Below are 21,150 nucleotides of genomic sequence, written 5' to 3' on the forward strand. Positions count from 1 at the left end.
TGGAACTATAGATAGGTACAAAGCTAGACTTGTTGCTAAAGGCTTTAAACAACATTATGGCATAGATTATGAGGACACCTTCAGTCCGGTTGTAAAAGCTGCAACGATTCGCCTTGTCTTGTCAATTGCTGTTTCCAGGGGATGGAGCCTTCGTCAGCTGGATGTACATAATGCGTTCCTTCATGGCGTTCTGGAAGAAGAAGTTTACATGAAACAACCTCCTGGTTTTGAGGACAAGAATGCACCATTTCATGTATGCAGACTTGACAAAGCTTTGTATGGTTTGAAGCAAGCTCCCAGAGCATGGTATTCCCGTCTCAGTCAGAAATTGCAGGCTCTTGGTTTCGTTCCTTCAAAATCTGACACCTCATTGTTCATTTACAATAAGTCAAATACATCTATATTTGTGCTTATTTATGTTGATGATATAATTGTTACTAGCTCATCCAATGAGGCCATAACAGCATTGCTGAAGGATTTAAATTCAGAGTTTGCTCTCAAGGATTTAGGAGACTTGCATTTTTTCCTAGGAATTGAAGTAAAGAAACATGAGGATGGGCTTCATCTTTCACAGGAAAAGTATGCAACTGATCTGGTAAGAAGAGTTGGATTGCAAGGATGCAAACCGTCACTAACTCCTCTCTCCAGCACAGAAAAATTATCTCTCACAGAAGGAGAACTTTTGAGTCAAGAGGATGGCACAAAATACAGAAGTCTAGTAGGTGCTCTTCGGTACTTAACTCTCACTAGACCTAATTTATCTTTTGCTGTTAACAAGGTATGTCAGTTTCTTCATGCACCTACTACAGTTCATTGGACTGCTGCAAAGCGCATAGTGAGATATGTGAAAAATACCATGAATGTTGGTCTGAACTTCACCAAGTCATCATCCACACTAGTCAGTGCATTTTCTGATTCTGATTGGGCCGGATGTGTTGATGACAGACGTTCCACTGGTGGGTTTGCTATATTTTTTGGACCGAACTTAATATCATGGTGTGCAAAGAAACAGGCTACAGTCTCTAGATCAAGCACAGAGGCAGAATACAAGGCGTTGGCAAATGCAACAACAGAGATTATTTGGGTTCAATCACTGATGAGAGAACTTGGTGTCAGAAGCACTCAAACTCCATGCTTATGGTGTGACAACCTTGGTGCAACATACTTGTCTGCAAATCCTGTTTTTCATGCTAGAACAAAGCATATTGAGATAGACTTTCATTTTGTCAGAGAGAGAGTTGCAAGCAGAAAATTGGAGATTCGGTTTGTGCATTCTCGAGATCAAGTTGCAGACGGGTTCACCAAGGCATTGCCTACAAAGAGTTTTGAAGAGTTTAAACGTAATCTCAACTTGACAAAGTTGTGATTAAGGGAGGATGTTAAACACCGGATGTTTTGCATATGCATAACTTGGTTATATCTCTAGGAGGTTAGCTAGTCTGTTAGGATAGTTGTACGGTTTAACTTGTTGTAATCCCGTAGCACAACTACCTGCGCCTTATCTCCTCCTCTCTTGTTCTCCAAGTTGTACTCAACCGATGTATGCATATCCAGGGCTGGCCCCTGCTATATAAACACGCACCCGTCGCCTCTAACGAGGTAAGACGCTTCGAGCAATCTTCACAGTCTTTATCTAAAATATAACATTCCAACAGAGGAATGATGAAAACCCGTGAAGTTGTTTGAGATAGTTTTGGTGACAGTTGATGGAGATTGGACTCATCCTATATGGCTATATGGTGGCCAAGATGATAATAAAATGGCAATGTGAGTCCACCTGAGAAATCACTTCAATTAACTCAACTTTTGTCTTGTGTGCAAGATTGTCATATCCGTGTCAGTTCAGGTGTATTGGTGTGTAACTTCACATGACCAGGTATCCGAGTGCAAGTATAGTTCAACAAAGGGCCATAAACTTCATGCCACTTTTCACCTGATTCGAAACAGACTCATGAAACATCCACTCCACATATATTTGGACAGCTGTTATATTTTGCACATTTGATCTTGAACTAGTGCGACTTATTGTCTTGCTGATGTATATCATCTATGGAGTCCACTGAGGACCTGTGCAAATTTGGACAAGTGTGGTTTCTACTTTCTACTGTAGTATATCTACATCCTGAACAAATTGCCGTGCTTCGTTCTAAAACAAATTGCTGTTCTTGGTACTGCTAAGTCGTCCAAGTATCAACACCTGCATTCAAGACTCATAAGTGCTCGAGCATACCACAAAAACCTTGCTCAAGAATTACCAGAACAGTGCACACAAAAAAGAGCCAAATATGTATGGCACTTGGACTTTCTCAAGAGGTTCTGATCTTACAATTTGCATCTAGCACTGGCAAGCATAATACCGATTTTTGCACACACTGTTACTGAAGCAGAACTCAGTCACGCTAATTAAAACAACAATGCCCTTCTCTTCTGTTCTACTTCTATATATGCATGTAAAAACACCAGTAATTAAAACATCACGATGTGTCTACTAGAGCGACAAGGCTAATCATAAGTACTGGTAAATATCGGAAGCGGCCAACACTTGCAGAAGCGAAGCAAATCCACCGGCACCGGCTCGATCGCTGGCTCGTGTGCACGCATCAGGTAGGGGGCAGCACGTGGTGGTACCGGTCGTTGCCATGGCGGGCTCCGTAGAGCGCGAAGGCCAGCGCGGCGTCGATCGCGGCGACGGAAAAGACCGTCGCGGCGAGGATCCCAACCCGCACTTTCCTCCAGAAGGCAGCGCGGCGAATGTGGAGGACAGCGGCCGTGGGGTTGGCATTGAGCTCCGCGTCGGCGACCTCAACGAGCGCGAGGAGGAGGCGCTTTGAGCGCGGGCTGAGGCCGCGGGCGCCGCTCAGCTCGGCGAGGACGCCATCCATCTCCGTGAGCAGGGGGCCATCGGCGGTGAAGTCGGCAGGCGCTGCAACCTGCATGGAAAAGAACACCGACATTTCTTCAGTGTGTCAGGAACTTGCAGGTTCACGGAATGGATAGACAGTAGCCGTGTAGTTTAAGAATCCCCACAACAAGTTACACTGCAAATTCAAAGCGGCAAACGGAACTCGATTGAGAGCCTGCACAAATTCTAATTGATCGGCAACAGGAATCATGATTCGGACGGGAAAAAACCTCGACACGGACCCTCGTCCCAAATTTCGTCACCACCGGAGCATGCCGAAGCAACCTCGACACAGGCCCTGCAGAATGGCTCTCAATTTCCATCGAGGCAACTCGAACTTGGTCCACAGAGCGCTCAAATAAAACAACGCGAATCCATAACCGCGGCGCGGACTCCAAAATTTTAACCAGCAATCGGAACTCGAGGAGCAGCACAGATCGGAATCAGTCGGGAGCCTCACCTGGGTGACAGTGGAGTCGACGGAAGCGGTCATCGCGTGTTTCGCGTCAGCGTCAGAGGCGGAGACGACGGTGGTGGGGGAGGCGTTGTCGGGGTCGGGAAGCTCGAGCAGGGGCGCGAGGTCGGCAAGGCCCTCGGGCGCGAGCATCGGCTGATGCAAGGAGGCGGCGGTGGGGAAGGGGGAGTCGTCCTCGTAGTCCAGGCGCTTGCCCACCTCCTGTTGGTCACCAAGAGGCCGGAGAAGGTCATCGGTTAGGCTGCGAGACTCTCGCAGGCAATTAACGGGAGGTATGCGCGGTTACCTTGACGATGGAGGCGATGTCGCGGGTGGTGCTCGCGGAGAGATCCGTGGATGACGAGGAACCCACGGAGCTGCGGGTGAAGGGCCCGGAGAGATCTGTGGATGACGAGGAGCCCGAGGGGGTGCGGATGGCGGAGGTGACACCGGCCTTGGCGCCGGAGGAGGAGAGGTCGGCGCGGGGGATGGAGGTGGGGGCGAGGGGAGTCGTGTCCGTCGACGAGGAACCCGCGGTGGTGCGAGCGGCGGAGCGGGCGGAGGAGGGGCGCGGGGTGTTGAAGCCGGCGTGAGGCTTGGCCATGGTGGGCAGTGCCGCTCTGGTCTGGCCTCGGAATGGTGGGTTGGGTCGGGTGGGTTCTAGAACCTTGGGTTTGAATTTGAACTGGATACCACTCGAGCTAATTCCTGTTTGGGCGCCATCTATATGCTTTTTTGCACATCGCGCACACCCTCCCAGCGAACGAATCTACGTACGAAATGGGCTGGCCCATGCTGCGTTTTCTGTTTCCGAAAGCTTACACCATCCGGTTTTGTGAACCTTCTGGCCGGTTTCTGTGAAGCTTCAAGAAGCCTCCAGCTGGTTTTTTTTCCTGGTTTTATATTTCAGTTTTTTGTGTTTTTCTTTGTTTGTCTTTTCTATTATTTTAAATCCACGATTTCTTTTTCAAAGTCATTATTTTTTAATTTAGGAACGTTTTTTAGTTTGTGATCATTTTTTTGAAAATCATGAACAATTTTAAAATGTGTGAACCTTTTCAAGTTATTGAAAAAAAATCAAATCCATGAAAATTTTAAACTTTGTGATTTTTTTGGTAAATTCATGAACTTTTAAATTTTGAGAAACTTTTTTCAAATTGAAGAACTTTAAGACCTTTTTTAAAGTTCATGAATTGTTTTCATATTCTTTTTTTTCAAATATGCGATTTCCTAAAGAAAATGTGAACATTTTTCTGTCTCATAAAAATTTTAAACTCTATCAAAAAACCGGTAGTCCGTTCTTTTTAAACCATCAATTGCTTGTTTTTTGTGGAACAAAAAATAATAGGCGAGCATAACACATGCGCGACCGCAACTACTGAGCGAGCGGTAATTGGGCTGACTCATATGAGTGCGAACTCGAGCGCTGCAGTGGGTAGTCGACGCCTTAAGCACAGAAGTTCCCTCGACTCGAGTCAGCTTACCTAAGAAATTGGGTTGGGTATTTATGGGGAACGGGGGTAGAAGAGTGAGGATAATGGATTTATTTATTTATTTATTTGAGAAGTTGGCACCCCTCTTCATTCATATAGTTTCTCAAATACATCTTCTAAAACTCTAAGCTCCCTTGAAAGGGAGGCTCCTGGGTGATATGGGGTTGTGGGTCGTGGGGTGGGCCACACATGTGTGTGTGGAGCCGTGATTTCTACACTCGGTCCCTTCGCATACATTTGTGGCAACTGGGTGCCTGTTTTTGTCCTCTTGTCGGGCCTATCTCTATTTGGTTTCTTCTTCTGATTTGGGCAAGAGGGTCGGCGGTAGTGGTCTAATGCGCAAGAGGGGTTAGTGGTGTTCTTCGCTTCTCGATTAGGATATTGTTGTTTCATCGGACAGTCGGGGTCATTGCTACTCATTTCTTCCTCTTTTACATCGGCTTCTTTGGTGTTGCTCGCTTCAAAAAAAACTGGTAGTCCGTTCTTTTTAAACCATCAATTGCTTGTTTTTTGTGGAACAAAAAATAACAGGCGAGCATAACACGTGCGTGACCACAACTACTGAGTGAGCGGTAATTGGGTTGTCCCATATGAGTGCGAGCTCGAGCGCTGCAGTGGGTAGTCCACGTCTTAAGCACAGGAGTTCCCTCGACTCGAGTCGGGTTACCTGAGAAATTGGGTCGGGTATTTATGGGGAACGGGGTAGAAGAGTGAGGATAATGATTTATTTATTTATTTATTTGAGAAGTTGGCACCCCTCTTCATTCATATAGTTTCTCAAATACATCTTCTAAAACTCTAAGCTCCCTTGAAAGGGAGGCTCCTAGGTGATATGGGGTTGTGGGTCGTGGGGTGGGCCACACATGTGTGTGTGGAGCCGTGATTTCTACACTCGGTCCCTTCGCATACATTTGTGGCAACTGGGTGCGTGTTTTTGTCCACGTGTTTGTGTGTGTCCCCTTTTTCTTGTCGGGCCTATCTCTATTTGGTTTCTTCTTCCGATTTAGGCAAGAGGGTCGGCGGTAGTGGTCTAATGCGCAAGAGGGGTTATTGGTGTTCTTCGCTTCTGGATTAGGATATTGTTGTTTCATCGGACAGTCGAGGTCATTGCTAGTCATTTCTCCCTCTTTCACATTGGCTTCTTTGGTGTTGCTCGCTTCAAAAAACTGGTAGTCCGTTCTTTTTAAAACCATCAATTGCTTTTTCTTTGCGGAACAAAAAATAAGAAGCGAGCATAACAGGTGCGTGACCACAACTACTGAGTGAGCTGTAATTGGGTTGTCCCATATGAGTGCGAGCTCGAGCGTTGCAGTGGGTAGTCGACGCCTTAAGCACAGGAGTTCCCTCGACTCGAGTCGGGTTACCTGAGAAATTGGGTCGGGTATTTATGGGGAATGGGGTAGAAGAGTGATGATAAAGGGTTTGTTTGTTTATTTATTTATTTGAGAAGTTGGCACCCCTCTTCATTCATATAGTTTCTCGAATACATCTCCGAAAACTCTAAGCTCCTTTGAAATGGAGGCTCCTGGGTGATATGGGGTTGTGTAAGTGTGTGTCCCCTTTTTCTTGTCAGGCTTGTCTCCATTTGGTTTCTTCTTCTGTTTTTGGCAAGAGGGTCGGCGGCAGTGGTCTATTGCGCAAGAGGGGTTAGTGGCGTTCTTCGCTTCTGGATTAGGATATTGCTGTTTCATCGGACCGTCGGGGTCATTGCTAGTCGTTTCTTCCTCTTTCACATTGGCTTCTTTGTTGTTGCTCGCTTCGAACGAAGGCTGCGAGCATGGTGCATGTGCTGGGTCTATGTCATCTTTTTCATTATTCTTCTCTCGGCTTAAAGGGTTATTCCTTTTTTGCTTCCCTTCAATTGCTTTTGATTAAATTGTTGACATAGATTTGTGATGTCTGTTGGGTCAGGATTTGTGATTATTATTATATTTCCTTGTTCATGATAATTGTCTATTATTCATGCTATAATTGTGTTATCCGGAAATCATAATACATGTGTGAATACATAGACCATAACATGTCCCTAGTGAGCCTCTAGATTAACTAGCTCGTTGATCAACAGATAGTCATGGTTTCCTGACTATGGACATTGGATGTCATTGATAATGGGATCACATCATTAGGAGAATGATGTGATGGACAAGACCCAATCCTAAGCATAGCACAAGATCGTGTAGTTCGTTTGCTAGAGCTTTTCAATGTCAAGTATCATTTCCTTAGACCATGAGATCGTGTAACTCCCGGATGTTGTAGGAGTTCTTTGGGTGTACCAAACGTCATAACGTAACTGGGTGACTATAAAGGTATACTACAGGTATCCCTGAAAGTATATGTTGGGTTGACATGGATCGAGACTGGGATTTGTCACTCCGTATTACGGAGAGGTATCTCTGGGCCCACTCAGTAATGCATCATCATAATGAGCTCAATGTGACCAAGTGTTTGGTCACGGGATCATGCATTACGGTACGAGTAAAGTGACTTGCCGGTAACGAGATTGAATGAGGTATTGGGATACCAACGATCGAATCTCGGGCAAGTAACGTACCGATTGACAAAGGGAATTGTATACGGGATTACTTGAATCCTCGACATCGTGGTTCATCCGATGAGATCATCGAGGAGAATGTGGGAGCCAACATGGGTATCCAGATCCCGCTGTTGGTTATTGACCGGAGAGTCGTCTCGGTCATGTCTGCGTGTCTCCCGAACACGTAGGGTCTACACACTTAAGGTTCGGTGACGCTAGGGTTGTAGAGATATTAGTATGCGGTAACCCGAAAGTTGTTCGGAGTCCCGGATGAAATCCCGGACGTCACGAGGAGTTCCGGAATGGTCCGGAGGTAAAGATTTTTATATAGGAAGTCCAGTTTCGGCCATCGGGAAAGTTTCGGGGGTAATCAGTATTGTACCGGGACCACCGGAAGGGTCCCGGGGGTCCACCGGGTGGGGCCACCTATCCCGGAGGGCCCCATGGGCTGAAGTGGGAGGGGAACCATCCCCTGGTGGGCTGGTGCGCCCCCCATGGGCCTCCCCTGCGCCTAGGGTTGGAAACCCTAGGGGTGGGGGCGCCCCACCTAACTTGGGGGGCAAGTCCCCCTTGGCCGCCGCCCCCCCTTGGAGATTGGATCTCCTAGGGCCGGCGCCCCCCTAGGGGCCCTATATATAGTGAGGGGGATGGAGGGCAGCCACACACCATGCCCTTGGCGCCTCCCTCTCCCCTCGTAACACCTCTCTCTCTCTCTCTCTCTCTCTCTCTCTCGTTGGAGCTTGGCGAAGCCCTGCCGAGATCACCGCTGCTTCCACCACCACGCCGTCGTGCTACTGGATCTCTATCAACCTCTCCTTCCCCTTGCTGGATCAAGAAGGAGGAGACGTCTTCCCAACCGTACGTGTGTTGAACGCGGAGGTGCCGTCCGTTCGGCGCTTGGTCATCGGTTATTTGGATCACAACGAGTACGACTCCATCAACCCCGTTCTCTTGAACGCTTCCGCTCGCGATCTACAAGGGTATGTAGATGCACTCCCCTCTCCCTCGTTGCTAGATGACTCCATAGATTGATCTTGGTGATGCGTAGAAAATTTTAAATTTCTGCTACGTTCCCCAACATATTATTCACGCTAGAATTGTATTAACCAGAAACTTGATACATGTGTGGATACATAGAAAAAACACGGTGTCCCTAGTAAGCCTCTACTAGACTAGCTCATTAATCAAAGATGGTTAAGTTTCGTAGCCATAGACATGCGTTGTCATTTGATGAACGGGATCACATCATTAGGAGAATGATGTGATGGACAAGACCCATCTATTAGCTTAGCATAATGATCTTTAAGTTTTATTGCTATTGCTTTCTTCACGACTTATACATATTCCTTTGACTATGAGATTATGCAACTCCCGGATACCAGAGGAATACCATGTGTGCTATCAAACATCACAACGTAACTAGGTGATTATAAATATGCTCAACAGGTATCTCCAAAGGTGTTTGTTGGGTTGGCATAGATCGACATTAGGATTTGTCACTCCGAGTATCGGAGAGGTATCTCTGGGCCCTCTCAGTAATGCACATCATAACAAGCCTTGCAAGCAGTGACTAATGATTTAGTTGTGGGATGATGCATTACGGAACGAGTAAAGAGAGTTGCCGGTAACAAGATTGAGCTAGGTATGAAGATACCGACGATCGAATCTCGGGCAAGTAACATACCGATGACAAAGGGAATAACATATATTGTCATTACGGTATGACCGATAAATATCTACGTAGAATATGTGGGAACCAATATGAGCATCCAGGTTCCGCTATTGGTTATTGACCGGAGAAGTGTCTCGGTCATGTCTACATAGTTATCGAACCCGTATGGTCCGCACGCTTAACGTTCGATGACGATTTTGTATTATATGAGTTATGTGATTTGGTGACAGAATGTTGTTCAGAGACCCAGATAAGATCACGGACATCACGAGGTCTCAAAATGGTAGAGAGGTAAAGATTCATATATAGGATGATAGTATTCATATACCAGAAGTGTTTCGGGGGTACCGGGTACGTATCGGGTCCCTGGAAGGGGTTCCGGGCACACCCCCCCCCCCCCGGCAAAGATATGGGCCTTATTGGGCCAAGGGCGGGACAGACCAGCCCATAGTGGCCTGGTGCGCCCCCATATAAGCCGAATAAGAGGAGAAGGAAGGAGAGGAAGGGATAAAGGAAAGGGGAGGATTCGGCCTCCCCCTTTCCTTCTCTCCCCCACTCTTTCCTTCCCCCTCCGACACTTATGGAAGGGGGGAGGCTGACTTGCAGGAGGCGCCCCTTGCTGCCACTCTCCTTCTCCCACCTATATATATATATATATGTGGGGGCACCGCTAGAACACATAACATTGATTCCTAGCCGTGTGCGGCGCCCCTCTCCATAGTTTACGCCTCCGGTCATATTCACGTAGGGCTTAGGCGAAGCCCTGCGTGGATTACTTCACCATCATCGTTACCACGCCGTCGTGCTGACGGAACTCTCCCATGACACTTTGCTGGATCAAGAGTTCGAGGGACGTCATGGAGCTAAACGTGTGCATAACTCGGAGGTGTCGTACGTTCGGTGCATGATCGGTCGGAACAAGAAGAAGTTCGACAACATCAACCGCATTGTCAAATGCTTCCCCTTTCGGTCTACGAGGGTATGTCGACACACTCTCCCCCTCTCGTTGCTATGCATCTCCTAGATAAATCTTGCTTGAACATAGGAATTTTTTTAAATTGAATGCTACGTTCCCCAACAGTGGTATCCGAGCCAGGTCTATGCGTAGATGATATGCACGAGTAGAACACAAAGAGTTGTGGGCGGTGATCATCATACTGTTTACCACCAATGTCTTATTTTGATTCGGCAGTATTGTTGGATGAAGCGGCCATGATAACCCACAAGTATAGGGGATCGCAACAGTTTTCGAGGGTAGAGTATTCAACCCTAATTTATTGATTCGACACAAGGGGAGCCAAAGAATATTCTCAAGTATTAGCAGCTGAGTTGCCAATTCAACCATAGCCGGAAACTTAATATCTGCAGCAAAGTATTTAGTAGCAAATTAATATGATAGTAGCGGTAATGGTAGCAAAAGTAATAGTTTTGGTTTTATAGTGATTGTAACAGTAGCAACGGAAAAGTAAATAAGCGAAGATCAATATATGAAAAGCTCATAGGCAATGGATCAGTGATGGATAATTATGTCGGATGCGATTCCTCATGAAATAGTTATAACATAGGATGACACAGAACTAGCTCCAGTCATCAATGTAATATAGGCATGTATTTCGAATATAGTCATACATGCTTATGGAAAAGAACTTGCATGCCATCTTTGTCCTAACCTCCCGTGGCAGCAGGGTCCTATCGGAAACTAAGGGATATTAAGGTCTCCTTTTAATAGAGTACCGGACCAAAGCATTAACACATAGTGAATACATGAACTCCTCAAACTACGGTCATCACCGGTAAGTATCCCGATTACTGTCACTTCGGGGTTAACGGATCATAACACATAATAGGTAACTATAGACTTGCAAGATAGGATCAAGAACTCACATATATTCATGAAAACATAATAGGTTCAGATCTGAAATCATGGCACTCGGGCCCTAGTGACAAGCATTAAGCACATCAAAGTCATAGCAACATCAATCTCAGAACATAATGGATACTAGGGATCAAACCCCAACAAAACTAACTCGATTACATGATAAATCTCATCCAACCCATCACCGTCCAGCAATCCTACGATGGAATTCCTCACGCACGGCGGTGAGCATCATGAAATTGGTGATGGAGGAAGGTTGATGATAACGATGGCGCCGGATTACCCTCTCCGGAGCCCCGAACGGACTCTATATCAGCCCTCCCAAGAGAGATTAGGGCTTGGCGGCGGCTCCGTATCGTAAAACGCGATGAATCCTTCTCTCTAATTTTTTTTCTCCCCGAACGTGAATATATGGAGTTAGAGTTGAGGTCGGTGGAGCGTCAAGGGGCCCACGAGGCAGGGGGCGCGCCCAGGGGGGTAGGCGCGCCCCCACCCTCATGGACAGGGTGTGGGCCCTCTGGCCTTGATTCTTTCGCCGGTATTTTTTATATATTCCAAAAATATTCTCCGTTGATTTTCAGGTCATTCCAAGAACTTCATTTCTGCACAAAAATAACACCATGGCAATTCTGCTGAAAACAGCGTCAGTCCGGGTTAGTTCCATTCAAATCATGCAAGTTAGAGTCCAAATCAAGGGCAAAAGTGTTTGGAAAAGTAGATATGTTGGAGACATATCAACTCCCCCAAGCTTAAACCTTTGCTTGTCCTCAAGCAATTCAGTTGATAAACTGAATGTGATAAAGAAAAACTTTTACAAACTATGTTTGCTCTTGTTGTTGTAAATATGTAAAGCCAACATTCAAGTTTTCAGCAAAGATTATGAACTAACCATATTCACAATAACATTTAGGTCTCATGTTTACTCATATCAATGGCATAATCAACTAGCGAGCAATAATAATAAATCTCGGATGACAACACTTTCTCAAAACAATCATAATATGATATAACAAGATGGTATCTCGCTAGCCCTTTCTGAGACTGCAAAACATAAATGCAGAGCACCCCTGAAGATCAAGGGCTGACTGGAGATTGTAATTCATGGTAAAAGAGATCCAGTTAAGGCATACTTAATGTAAACTAATAATAATACATGCAAATGACAGTGGTGTTCTCCAACTGGTGCTTTTTAATAAGAGGATGATGACTCAACATAAAATTAAATGGATAAGCCCTTCGCAGAGGGAAGCGAGGATTTGTAGAGGTGCCAGAGCTCGATTTTGAAATAGAGATGAATAATATTTTGAGCGGTATACTTTCATTGTCAACATAACAACCGAGAGATCTCGATATCTTCCATGCTACACACATTATAGGCGGTTCCCAAGCAGAATGGTAAAGTTTATACTCCCCCACCACCAAAAAACATCAATCCGTGGCTTGCCCGAAACAACGGGTGCCTCCAACTAACAACAATCCTGGAGGAGTTTTGTTTGCAATTATTTTGATTTGATTTGAGCATGGGACTGGGCATCCCGGTGACCAGCCATTTTCTCGTGAGTGAGGAGCGGAGTCCACTCCTCTTGAGAATAACCCGCCTAGCATGAAAGATACAGACATACCTAGTTGATACATGAGCTATTCGAGCATACAAAACAGAATTTTTATTTGAAGGTTTAGAGTTTGGCACATACAAATTTACTTGGAACGGCAGGTAGATATCGTAAATAGGAAGGTATGGTGGACTCATATGGAATAACTTTTGGGGTTTATGGAGTTGGATGCACAAGCAGTATTCCCGCTTAGTACAAGTGAAGGCTAGAAAGAGACTGGGAAGCGACCAGCTAGAGAGCTACAACAGTCATGAACATGCATTAAAATTAATCAACACCGAATGCAAGCATGAGTAGGATATAATTCACCATGAACATAAATATCATGGAGGATATGTTGATTTTGTTTCAACTACATGCGTGAACATGTGCCAAGTCAAGCCACTAGAATCATTCAAAGGAGGATACCACCCTATCATACCACATCACAACCATTTTAATAGCATGTTTGCATGCAAGATAAAGCATTATAAACTCATAGCAAATTAAGCATGTCATGAGCAACTATAATCTCTAATTGTCATTGCAAACATGTTTCATTCATAATAGGCTGAATCAGGAACGATGAACTAATCATATTTACAAAAACAAGAGAGGTCGAGTTCATACCAGCTTTTTCATCTCAATCAGTTCATCATATATATATCATCATTATTGCCTTTCACTTGCACAACCGAATGGTGTGTGTAATAATAATAGTGCACGTGCATTGGACTAAGCTGGAATCTGCAAACATTTAAATCAAGAGAGAAGACAAGGTAATCCGGGCTCTTTGTTAGATCAACCATAATGCATATGAAGCCACTTCAACATTTTCATCATGGTCTTCTCCTCTCAACCCCCAAAAAACAAGAAAGAAATAAAACTACTTACACGGGAAAGCTCCCAACAAGCAAAAGAAGAACGATGAATCTTTTTGGGTTTTCTTTTTAATTACTACTACTACATGCATGGAAAGTAAACTAGCTAAAAGCTACAACTAATTTTTTTGGTTTGGTTTTTCTTAAGGTTTTTTAAACACACAAGAAAAAAACTTAAAAAGAAAATAAACTAGCATGGATGATACAATGAAAAAGTATGAGCACCGACAACTGGCATGAGTGTGTTAATATGAATGTAATGTCGGTGAGAAATACGTACTCCCCCAAGCTTAGGCTTTTGGCCTAAGTTGGTCTATGGCCACGGCTCAAAGCTGCCCTCTCCGGTGTACTGAGGAGGATCCTCAGGGTGCCACTGGTTGGCGATCTCCTCTGGATCCCACTAATAAATAGACTAACGGTGAGGATCAGATAGTGGCTCCGGCTCTGGAGCTGATGTCAGGCTCTGGTATGCCTAAACGGCCTCCGGCAAAACAAGGTACGTGCCTGAAAATATGTTGAACAAAGAGGGAGCAGGCAAGGTAATAGTCTCAAAGTGATTCTTATTAAATATCAGTCTATAGTTAAGCATCTTATTCTTATTCTTAACAATAAAATCATGTGCTACCATGCTCTTATAATCTAGAAAAATATGAGGCAGCAACTTTTCCTCTTTCTCATAATGCCTAATAGGTATGTTAAAGTGTGCAGGAAGGCGTGATGCGAAGATGCCTCCTAAGACGGAACCCTTTGTACGGTTCAGATTTAACCGTTTAGCAACAATAGCACCTAAACTAAAAGTGGTATCATGAAACAAAGCATGGCGCAAAATAACAATATCAGGGCACTAAGATTTCCACAGTTCCCGTGACCAATTAAGCATCTACTAGCAAATATTGCGAAGTAACGTAGGACAGGAAAATGTATGCTAGTAATTCTTGCATCGGAAACCTTCCTCGTTTCCCCTACAACAATCATATCAATAAATCCTTCCACATCATTACGATGTGGTTCCTCTATGCTGCCCTCAAAGGGTATCCTACAAACTCGGCAAAAATCACAAAGTGACATCTCCTTATGCTCATCATATAAATAAAATTCCACCGAAGGTGGTGATCTCCTAGCATGGAAATGAAAATTTTGCACAAAAATATTGGTGATTAAGAGATACTATTCACGCTGGTCGAAGAGGAAGTCGGTGATGCCTACATTCTCAGCCAAATAATAAAAATCTTCATAAATCCCAGCTTCTCTCAAGAACTCATCACAAGGCCATTCACACGGCCGAACCTCCACAGTACGAGGGAGATTATACTTGGGCTTCTTATTTTCTTCACTTTGCTTATCCTTAGAGCTTCGGCTCGATGAGCCCCTCAAGAATCTCTTCATTTTTTTCTGAAAATTTTTAGTAACTTAAAATAAAAGTGAACCAAACTCAACAAAATTAATAGCAACTACTCCTACAAGTGTCTAGAGGCTATATCATGCATTAAAACTACTTTTGACCACATAAATTTGACATGCAAGCTCAAGAACAGGGTCACCTAAGCAGCAAAAATTTGCAATAAATAAAGCACTAGAACAAAAACTAATTGGACCATTGGAGGAGTCACATACTGAAGAATAATCCCCCAAAGCAGTTTTGTGAATGGAGCTTTGAGCAAGGAGATCGAAAATGGTAGCAAGATGAGCTAGAACTCGGGTTTGAGCCGGTGGGTGATTTTTTCTGGAGGAAGACGAAGTGTGTGGGTGCAATAATGTGGAGGGGACCCACATGGGGTCCATGAGGCAGGGGGCGCGCCCAGGGGTAGGGCGCACCCTCCACCCTCGTGGGCACACGATGGGTCCCTGATACGTCTCCAATGTATCTATAATTTTTAATTGTTCCATGCTATTATATTATCAACCTTGGATGTTTTATATGCATTTATATGCTATTTTATATGATTTTTGGGACTAACCTATTAACCTAGAGCCCAGTGCCAGTTTCTGTTTTTTCCTTGTTTTAGAGTATCATAGAAAAGGAAAATCAAACGGAGTCCAATTGACCTGAAATTTCACGGAACTTATTTTTGGACCAGAAGAAGCCCACGGAGTATCGGAGATGGACCAGAAGAGTCCCGGGCTGCCCACGAGGGTGGGGGCGCGCCCACCCCCCTGGGCGCGCCCCCTGCCTCATGGATAGCCCGGAGATCCACCGTCGTACTTCTTCCTCCTATATATATCCATATACCCTAAAAACTTCGAGGAGCAGAATAGATCAGGAGTTCCGCCACCAGAAGCCTCCGTAGCCACCGAAAACCAATCTAGACCCATTCTGGCACCCTGCCGGAGGGGGAATCCCTCTCCGGTGGCCATCTTCATCATCCCGGCGCTCTCCATGACGAGGAGGGAGTAGTTCACCTTCGGGGCTGAGGGTGTGTACCAGTAGCTATGTGTTTGATCTCTCTCTCTCGTGTTCTTGAGGTGATACGATCTTGATGCATCACGAGCTTTGCTACTATAGTTGGATCTTATGATGTTTCTCCCCCTCTACTCTCTTGTAACGGATTGAGTTTTCCCTTTGAAGTTATCTTATCGGATTGAGTCTTTAAGGATTTGAGAACACTTGATGTATGTCTTGCACGTGCTTATCTGTGGTGACAATGGGATATCATGTGATTCACTTGATGTATGTTTTGGTGATCAACTTGCGAGTTCCGTGACCTCGTGAACTTATGCATAGGGGTTGGCACACGTTTTCGTCTTGACTCTCCGGTAAAAAGTTTGGGGCACTCTTTGAGGTTCTTTGTGTTGGTTGAGTAGATGAATCTGAGATTGTATGATGCATATCATATAATCATACCCACGGATACTTGAGGTGACATTGGAGTATCTAGATGACATTAGGGGTTTGGTTGATTTGTGTCTTAAGGTGTTATTCTAGTACGAACTCTATGGTAGATCGAACAGAAAGAATAGCTTCATGTTATTTTACTACGGACTCTTGAATAGATCGATCAGAAAGGATAACTTTGAGGTGGTTTCGTACCCTACCATAATCTCTTTGTTTGTTCTCCGCTATTAGTGACTTTGGAGTGACTCTTTGTTGCATGTTGAGGGATAGTTATATGATCCAATTATGTTATTATTGTTGAGAGAACTTGCACTAGTGAAAGTATGAACCCTAGGCCTTGTTTCAACGCATTGCAATACCGTTTACGCTCACTTTTATCATTAGTTACCTTGCTGTTTTTATATTTTCATATTACAAAAACCTATATCTGCCATCCATATTGCACTTGTATCACCATCTCTTCGCGCAACTAGTGCACCTATACAATTTACCATTGTATTGGGTGTGTTGGGGACACAAGAGACTCTTTGTTATTTGGTTGCAGGGTTGTTTGAGAGAGACCATCTTCATCCCGCGCCTCCCACGGATTGATAAACCTTAGGTCATCCACTTGAGGCAAATTTGCTACTGTCCTACAAACCTCTGCACTTGGAGGCCCGACAACGTCTACAAGAAGAAGGTTGTGTAGTAGACATCAGTCCCCCTGATGTGTTCTCAGTGCCAATAATTCTTAAATATTCTGGCAAAAATCATATTTCATTTTCAGGGCATTTGGAGAACTTTTATTTTCAAGGTATTTTTTATTGCAAGGATAATTCAGAAAATAGACAGAAAATACTATTTTCACTTTATTTAATATAAATAACAGAAAGTAAAAAGAGGGTACAGAAAGTTGTGCTTTCTAACTTCATCCATCTCATGCTCGTCAAAAGGAATCCACTAACAAGGTTGATCAAGTCTTGTTAACAAACTCATTCCGAATCGCAAGAAACCAGAGAAATTTCGAATAACACTAGGTTACCTCAATGGGGATATGCACATCCCCAACAATAAGAATATCATATTTCTTCTTGACAGTAGGAAGAGGAAATTCAAAACCTCCAATAATAATCGTTGAAATTTTTCCAATAGAATTGATACTATGGACTTGAGGTTGTTTCCTCGGAAAGTGTACCGTATGCTCATTACCATTAACATGAAAAGTGACATTGTCTTTGTTGCAATCAATAACAATGCCTGTAGTATTCAGAAAGGGTCTACCAAGGATAATCGACATACTATCGTCCTTGGGAATATCAAGAATAACAAAGTCCGTTAAAATAGTAACATTTGCAACCACAACAGGCACATCCTCACAACAGATACCGACAGGTATAGCAGTTGATTTATTAGCCATTTGCAAAGATATTTCAGTAGGTGTCAACTTATTCAAATCAAGTCTACGATATAAAGAAGGAGGCATAACACTAAAACCGGCTCCAAGATCACATAAAGCAGTTTTAACATAGTTTCTCTTAATGGAGCATGGTATAGTTGGTACTCCTGGATCTCCTAGTTTCTTTGGTATTCCACCTTTAAAAGTATAATTAGCAAGCATGGTGGAAATTTCAGCTTTCGGTATCTTTCTTTTATTAGTAACAATATCTTTCATGTATTTAGCATAAGGGTTCATTTTAAGCATATCAGTCAAATGCATACGCAAAAAGATAGGTCTAATCATTTCAGCAAAGCGCTCAAAATCCTCATCATCAATTTTCTTGGATGGTTTAGGAGGAAAAGGCATGGGTTTCTGAACCCATGGTTCTCTTTCTTTACCGTGCTTCCTAGCAACGAAGTCTCTTATCATAACGTTGACTCTTTGATTGTGGGTTATCAAGATCAACAACAGGTTCAATCTTTACATCATTATCATTACTAGGTTGAGCATCAACATGAACATCATCATTAACATTATCACTAGGTTCATGTTTATTACCAGATTGTGTTTCAGCATCAGAAATAGAAATATCATTGGGATTCTCAGGTGTGTCAACAACAGGTTCACTAGAAGCATGCAAAGTCCTATCATTTTTCTTTTTCTTCCTTTTAGAAGGACTAGGTGCATCAACATTAGTTCTCTAAGAATCTTGCTCAATTCTCTTAGGATGGCCCTCAGGATACAAAGGTTCCTGAGTCATTTTACCACCTCTAGTCATAACTCTAACAGCATTATAATTCTTCTTATTATTTAATTCATTGAGAAAATCATTCTGAGCCTTAAGTACTTGTTTTACTTGAGTGGTTACCATAGAAGCATGTTTACTAATAAGTTTAAGTTCACCTTTAACTCTAGACATATAATCACTCAAGTGTTCAAGCATATCAGCATTGTGTTTCAATTGTCTACCAACATAAGAATTGAAGTTTTCTTGTTTAACCATAAAGTCATCAAACTCATCCAAGCATTGGCTAGCAAACTTAGTAAATGGGATTTCACATTTATCAAATCTATAGAGAGAATTTACCTTTACTACCTGTGTCGGGTTATTAAGACCATGTATTTCTTCAATAGGTGGTAAATTCTTAACATCTTCAACTTTAATACCTTTTTCTTTCATAGATTTCTTTGCCTCTTGCATATCTTCAGGACTGAGAAATAGAATACCCCTTTTTTGGAGTTGGCTTAGGAGTTGGTTCAGGAAGTGTCCAATCATTTTCATTACTCAACATATTATTCAATAGCAATTCAGCTTGATCAACAGTTCTTTCCCTGAAAACACAACTAGCACAACTATCCAGGTGGTCTCTGGAAGCATCGTTTAGTCCATTATAAAAGATATCAAGTATTTCATTTTTCTTGAGAGGATAATCAGGCAAAGCGTTAAGTAATTGGAGAAGCCTCCCCCAAGCTTCTGGGAGACTCTCTTCTTCAATTTGCACAAAATTATATATTTCCCTTAAGGCAGCTTGTTTTTTATGAGCGGGGAAATATTTAGGAGAGAAGTAATAAATCATATCCTGGGGACTACGCACACAACCAGGATCAAGGGAATTAAACCATGTTTTAGCGTCACCCTTTAATGAGAACGGAAACAACTTAAGGATAAAGTAATAGCGAGTTTTCTCATCATTAGTAAATAGGGTGGCTATATCATTTAATTTAGTAAGATGTGCCACAACAGTTTCAGATTCATAGCCATAAAAAGGATCAGATTCAACCAAAGTAATTAACTCAGGGTCGACAGAGAAAACATAATCCTTATTGGAAATAAAGATAGGTGAAGTAGCAAAAGCAGGGTCATATTTCATTCTAGCATTCAAAGATTTCTCTTTAAGTTTAACTAATAATTTCTTAAGATCAGATCTATCATTGGAGGCTAAAAAGTCTCTAGCAGTTTCTTCATCCATAACATAACCCTCAGGCACAACATGCAATCCATATATAGGGGGAGAATCTTCATCATCACTTTCATCAATATTATCAGTTTCAATAATTTCATTCTCTCTAACCTTAGCAAGTTGTTCATCAAGAAATTCACCTAGTGGCACAGTATTATCAAGCATAGAAGTAGTTTCATCATAAGCATCGTGCAAAGCAGAAGTGGCGTCATCAATAACATGCGACATATCAGAATGAATAGCAGGAGTAGGTGTCGCAAGTTTACTCAAAACAGAAGGTGAATCAAGTGTAGAGCTAGATGGCAGCTCCTTACCTCCCCTCATAGTCGAAGGAGAAATCTTGGTTCTTTTATCTTTCAAGTTCTTCATAGTGATCAGCAGATATAAATCCCAAGTGACTCAAAGAATAGAGCTATGCTCCCCGGCAACGGCGCCAGAAAATAGTCTTGATAACCCAGAAGTATAGGGGATCACAACAGTTTTCGAGGGTAGAGTATTCAACCCAAATTTATTGATTCGACACAAGGGGAGCCAAAGAATATTCTCAAATATTAGCAGCTGAGTTGTCAATTCAACCACACCTGGAAACTTAATATCTACAGCAAAGTATTTAGTAGCAAAGTAATATGATAGTATCGGTAATGGTAGCAAAAGTAATAGTTTTGGTTTTATAGTGATTGTAATAGTAGCAACGGAAAAGTAAATAAGCGAAGATCAATATATGAAAAGCTCGTAGGCAATGGATCAGTGATGGATAATTATGTCGGATGCGATTCCTCATGCAATAGTTATAACATAGGGTGACACAGAACTAGCTCCAGTTCATCAATGTAATGTAGGCATGTAGTCCGAATATAGTCATACATGCTTATGGAAAAGAACTTGCATGCCATATTTTGTCCTACCCTCCCGTGGCAGCGGGGTCCTATCGGAAACTAAGGGATATTAAGGCCTCCTTTTAATAGAGTACCAGACCAAAGCATTAACACATAGTGAATACATGAACTCCTCAAAGTACGGTCATCACCGGTAAGTATCCCGATTATTGTCACTTCGGGGTTAACGGATCATAACACATAATAGGTGACTATAGACTTGCAAGATAGGATCAAGAACTCACATATATTTAATGTAAACATAATAGGTTCAGATCTGAAATCATGGCACTCGGGCCCTAGTGACAAGCATTAAGCATAGCAAAGTCATAGCAACATCAATCTCAGAACATAATGGATACTAGGGATCAAACCCTAACAAAACTAACTCGATTACATGATAAATCTCATCCAACCCATCACCGTCCAGCAAGCCTACGATGGAATTACTCATGCTCGACGGTGAGCATCATGAAATTGGTGTTGGAGGAAGGTTGATGATGACAATGGCGGCGGATTCCCCTCTCCGGAGCCCCAAACGGACTCCAGATCAGCCCTCCCGAGAGAGATTAGGGCTTGGCGGTGGCTCCATATCGTAAAATGCGATGAATCCTTCTCTCTGATTTTTTTCTCCCGAACGTGAATATATGGAGTTGGAGTT

At 43.2% G+C, this 21,150-nt stretch overlaps 1 protein-coding gene across 1 annotated transcript; it reads right to left on the reverse strand.

Annotated features, from left to right (window-relative positions):
• Positions 1 to 2,241: 2,241 nt before the first annotated feature.
• On the reverse strand, positions 2,242 to 4,027 carry LOC123130716 (uncharacterized). Its single transcript, XM_044550533.1, has 3 exons — positions 3,664 to 4,027; positions 3,363 to 3,578; positions 2,242 to 2,930 (listed from the first exon to the last, which is right to left on the reverse strand). The coding sequence occupies exons 1-3, from the start codon at positions 3,958 to 3,960 to the stop codon at positions 2,601 to 2,603; spliced, it is 843 nt and encodes a 280-aa protein (XP_044406468.1). The 5' UTR covers positions 3,961 to 4,027; the 3' UTR covers positions 2,242 to 2,600.
• Between the last annotated feature and the right edge of the window lie 17,123 nt (positions 4,028 to 21,150).

The sequence above is a fragment of the Triticum aestivum genome, chromosome 6A, assembly GCF_018294505.1.
Source record: "Triticum aestivum cultivar Chinese Spring chromosome 6A, IWGSC CS RefSeq v2.1, whole genome shotgun sequence".
In the NCBI taxonomy this organism is placed as follows: Eukaryota; Viridiplantae; Streptophyta; class Magnoliopsida; order Poales; family Poaceae; genus Triticum; species Triticum aestivum.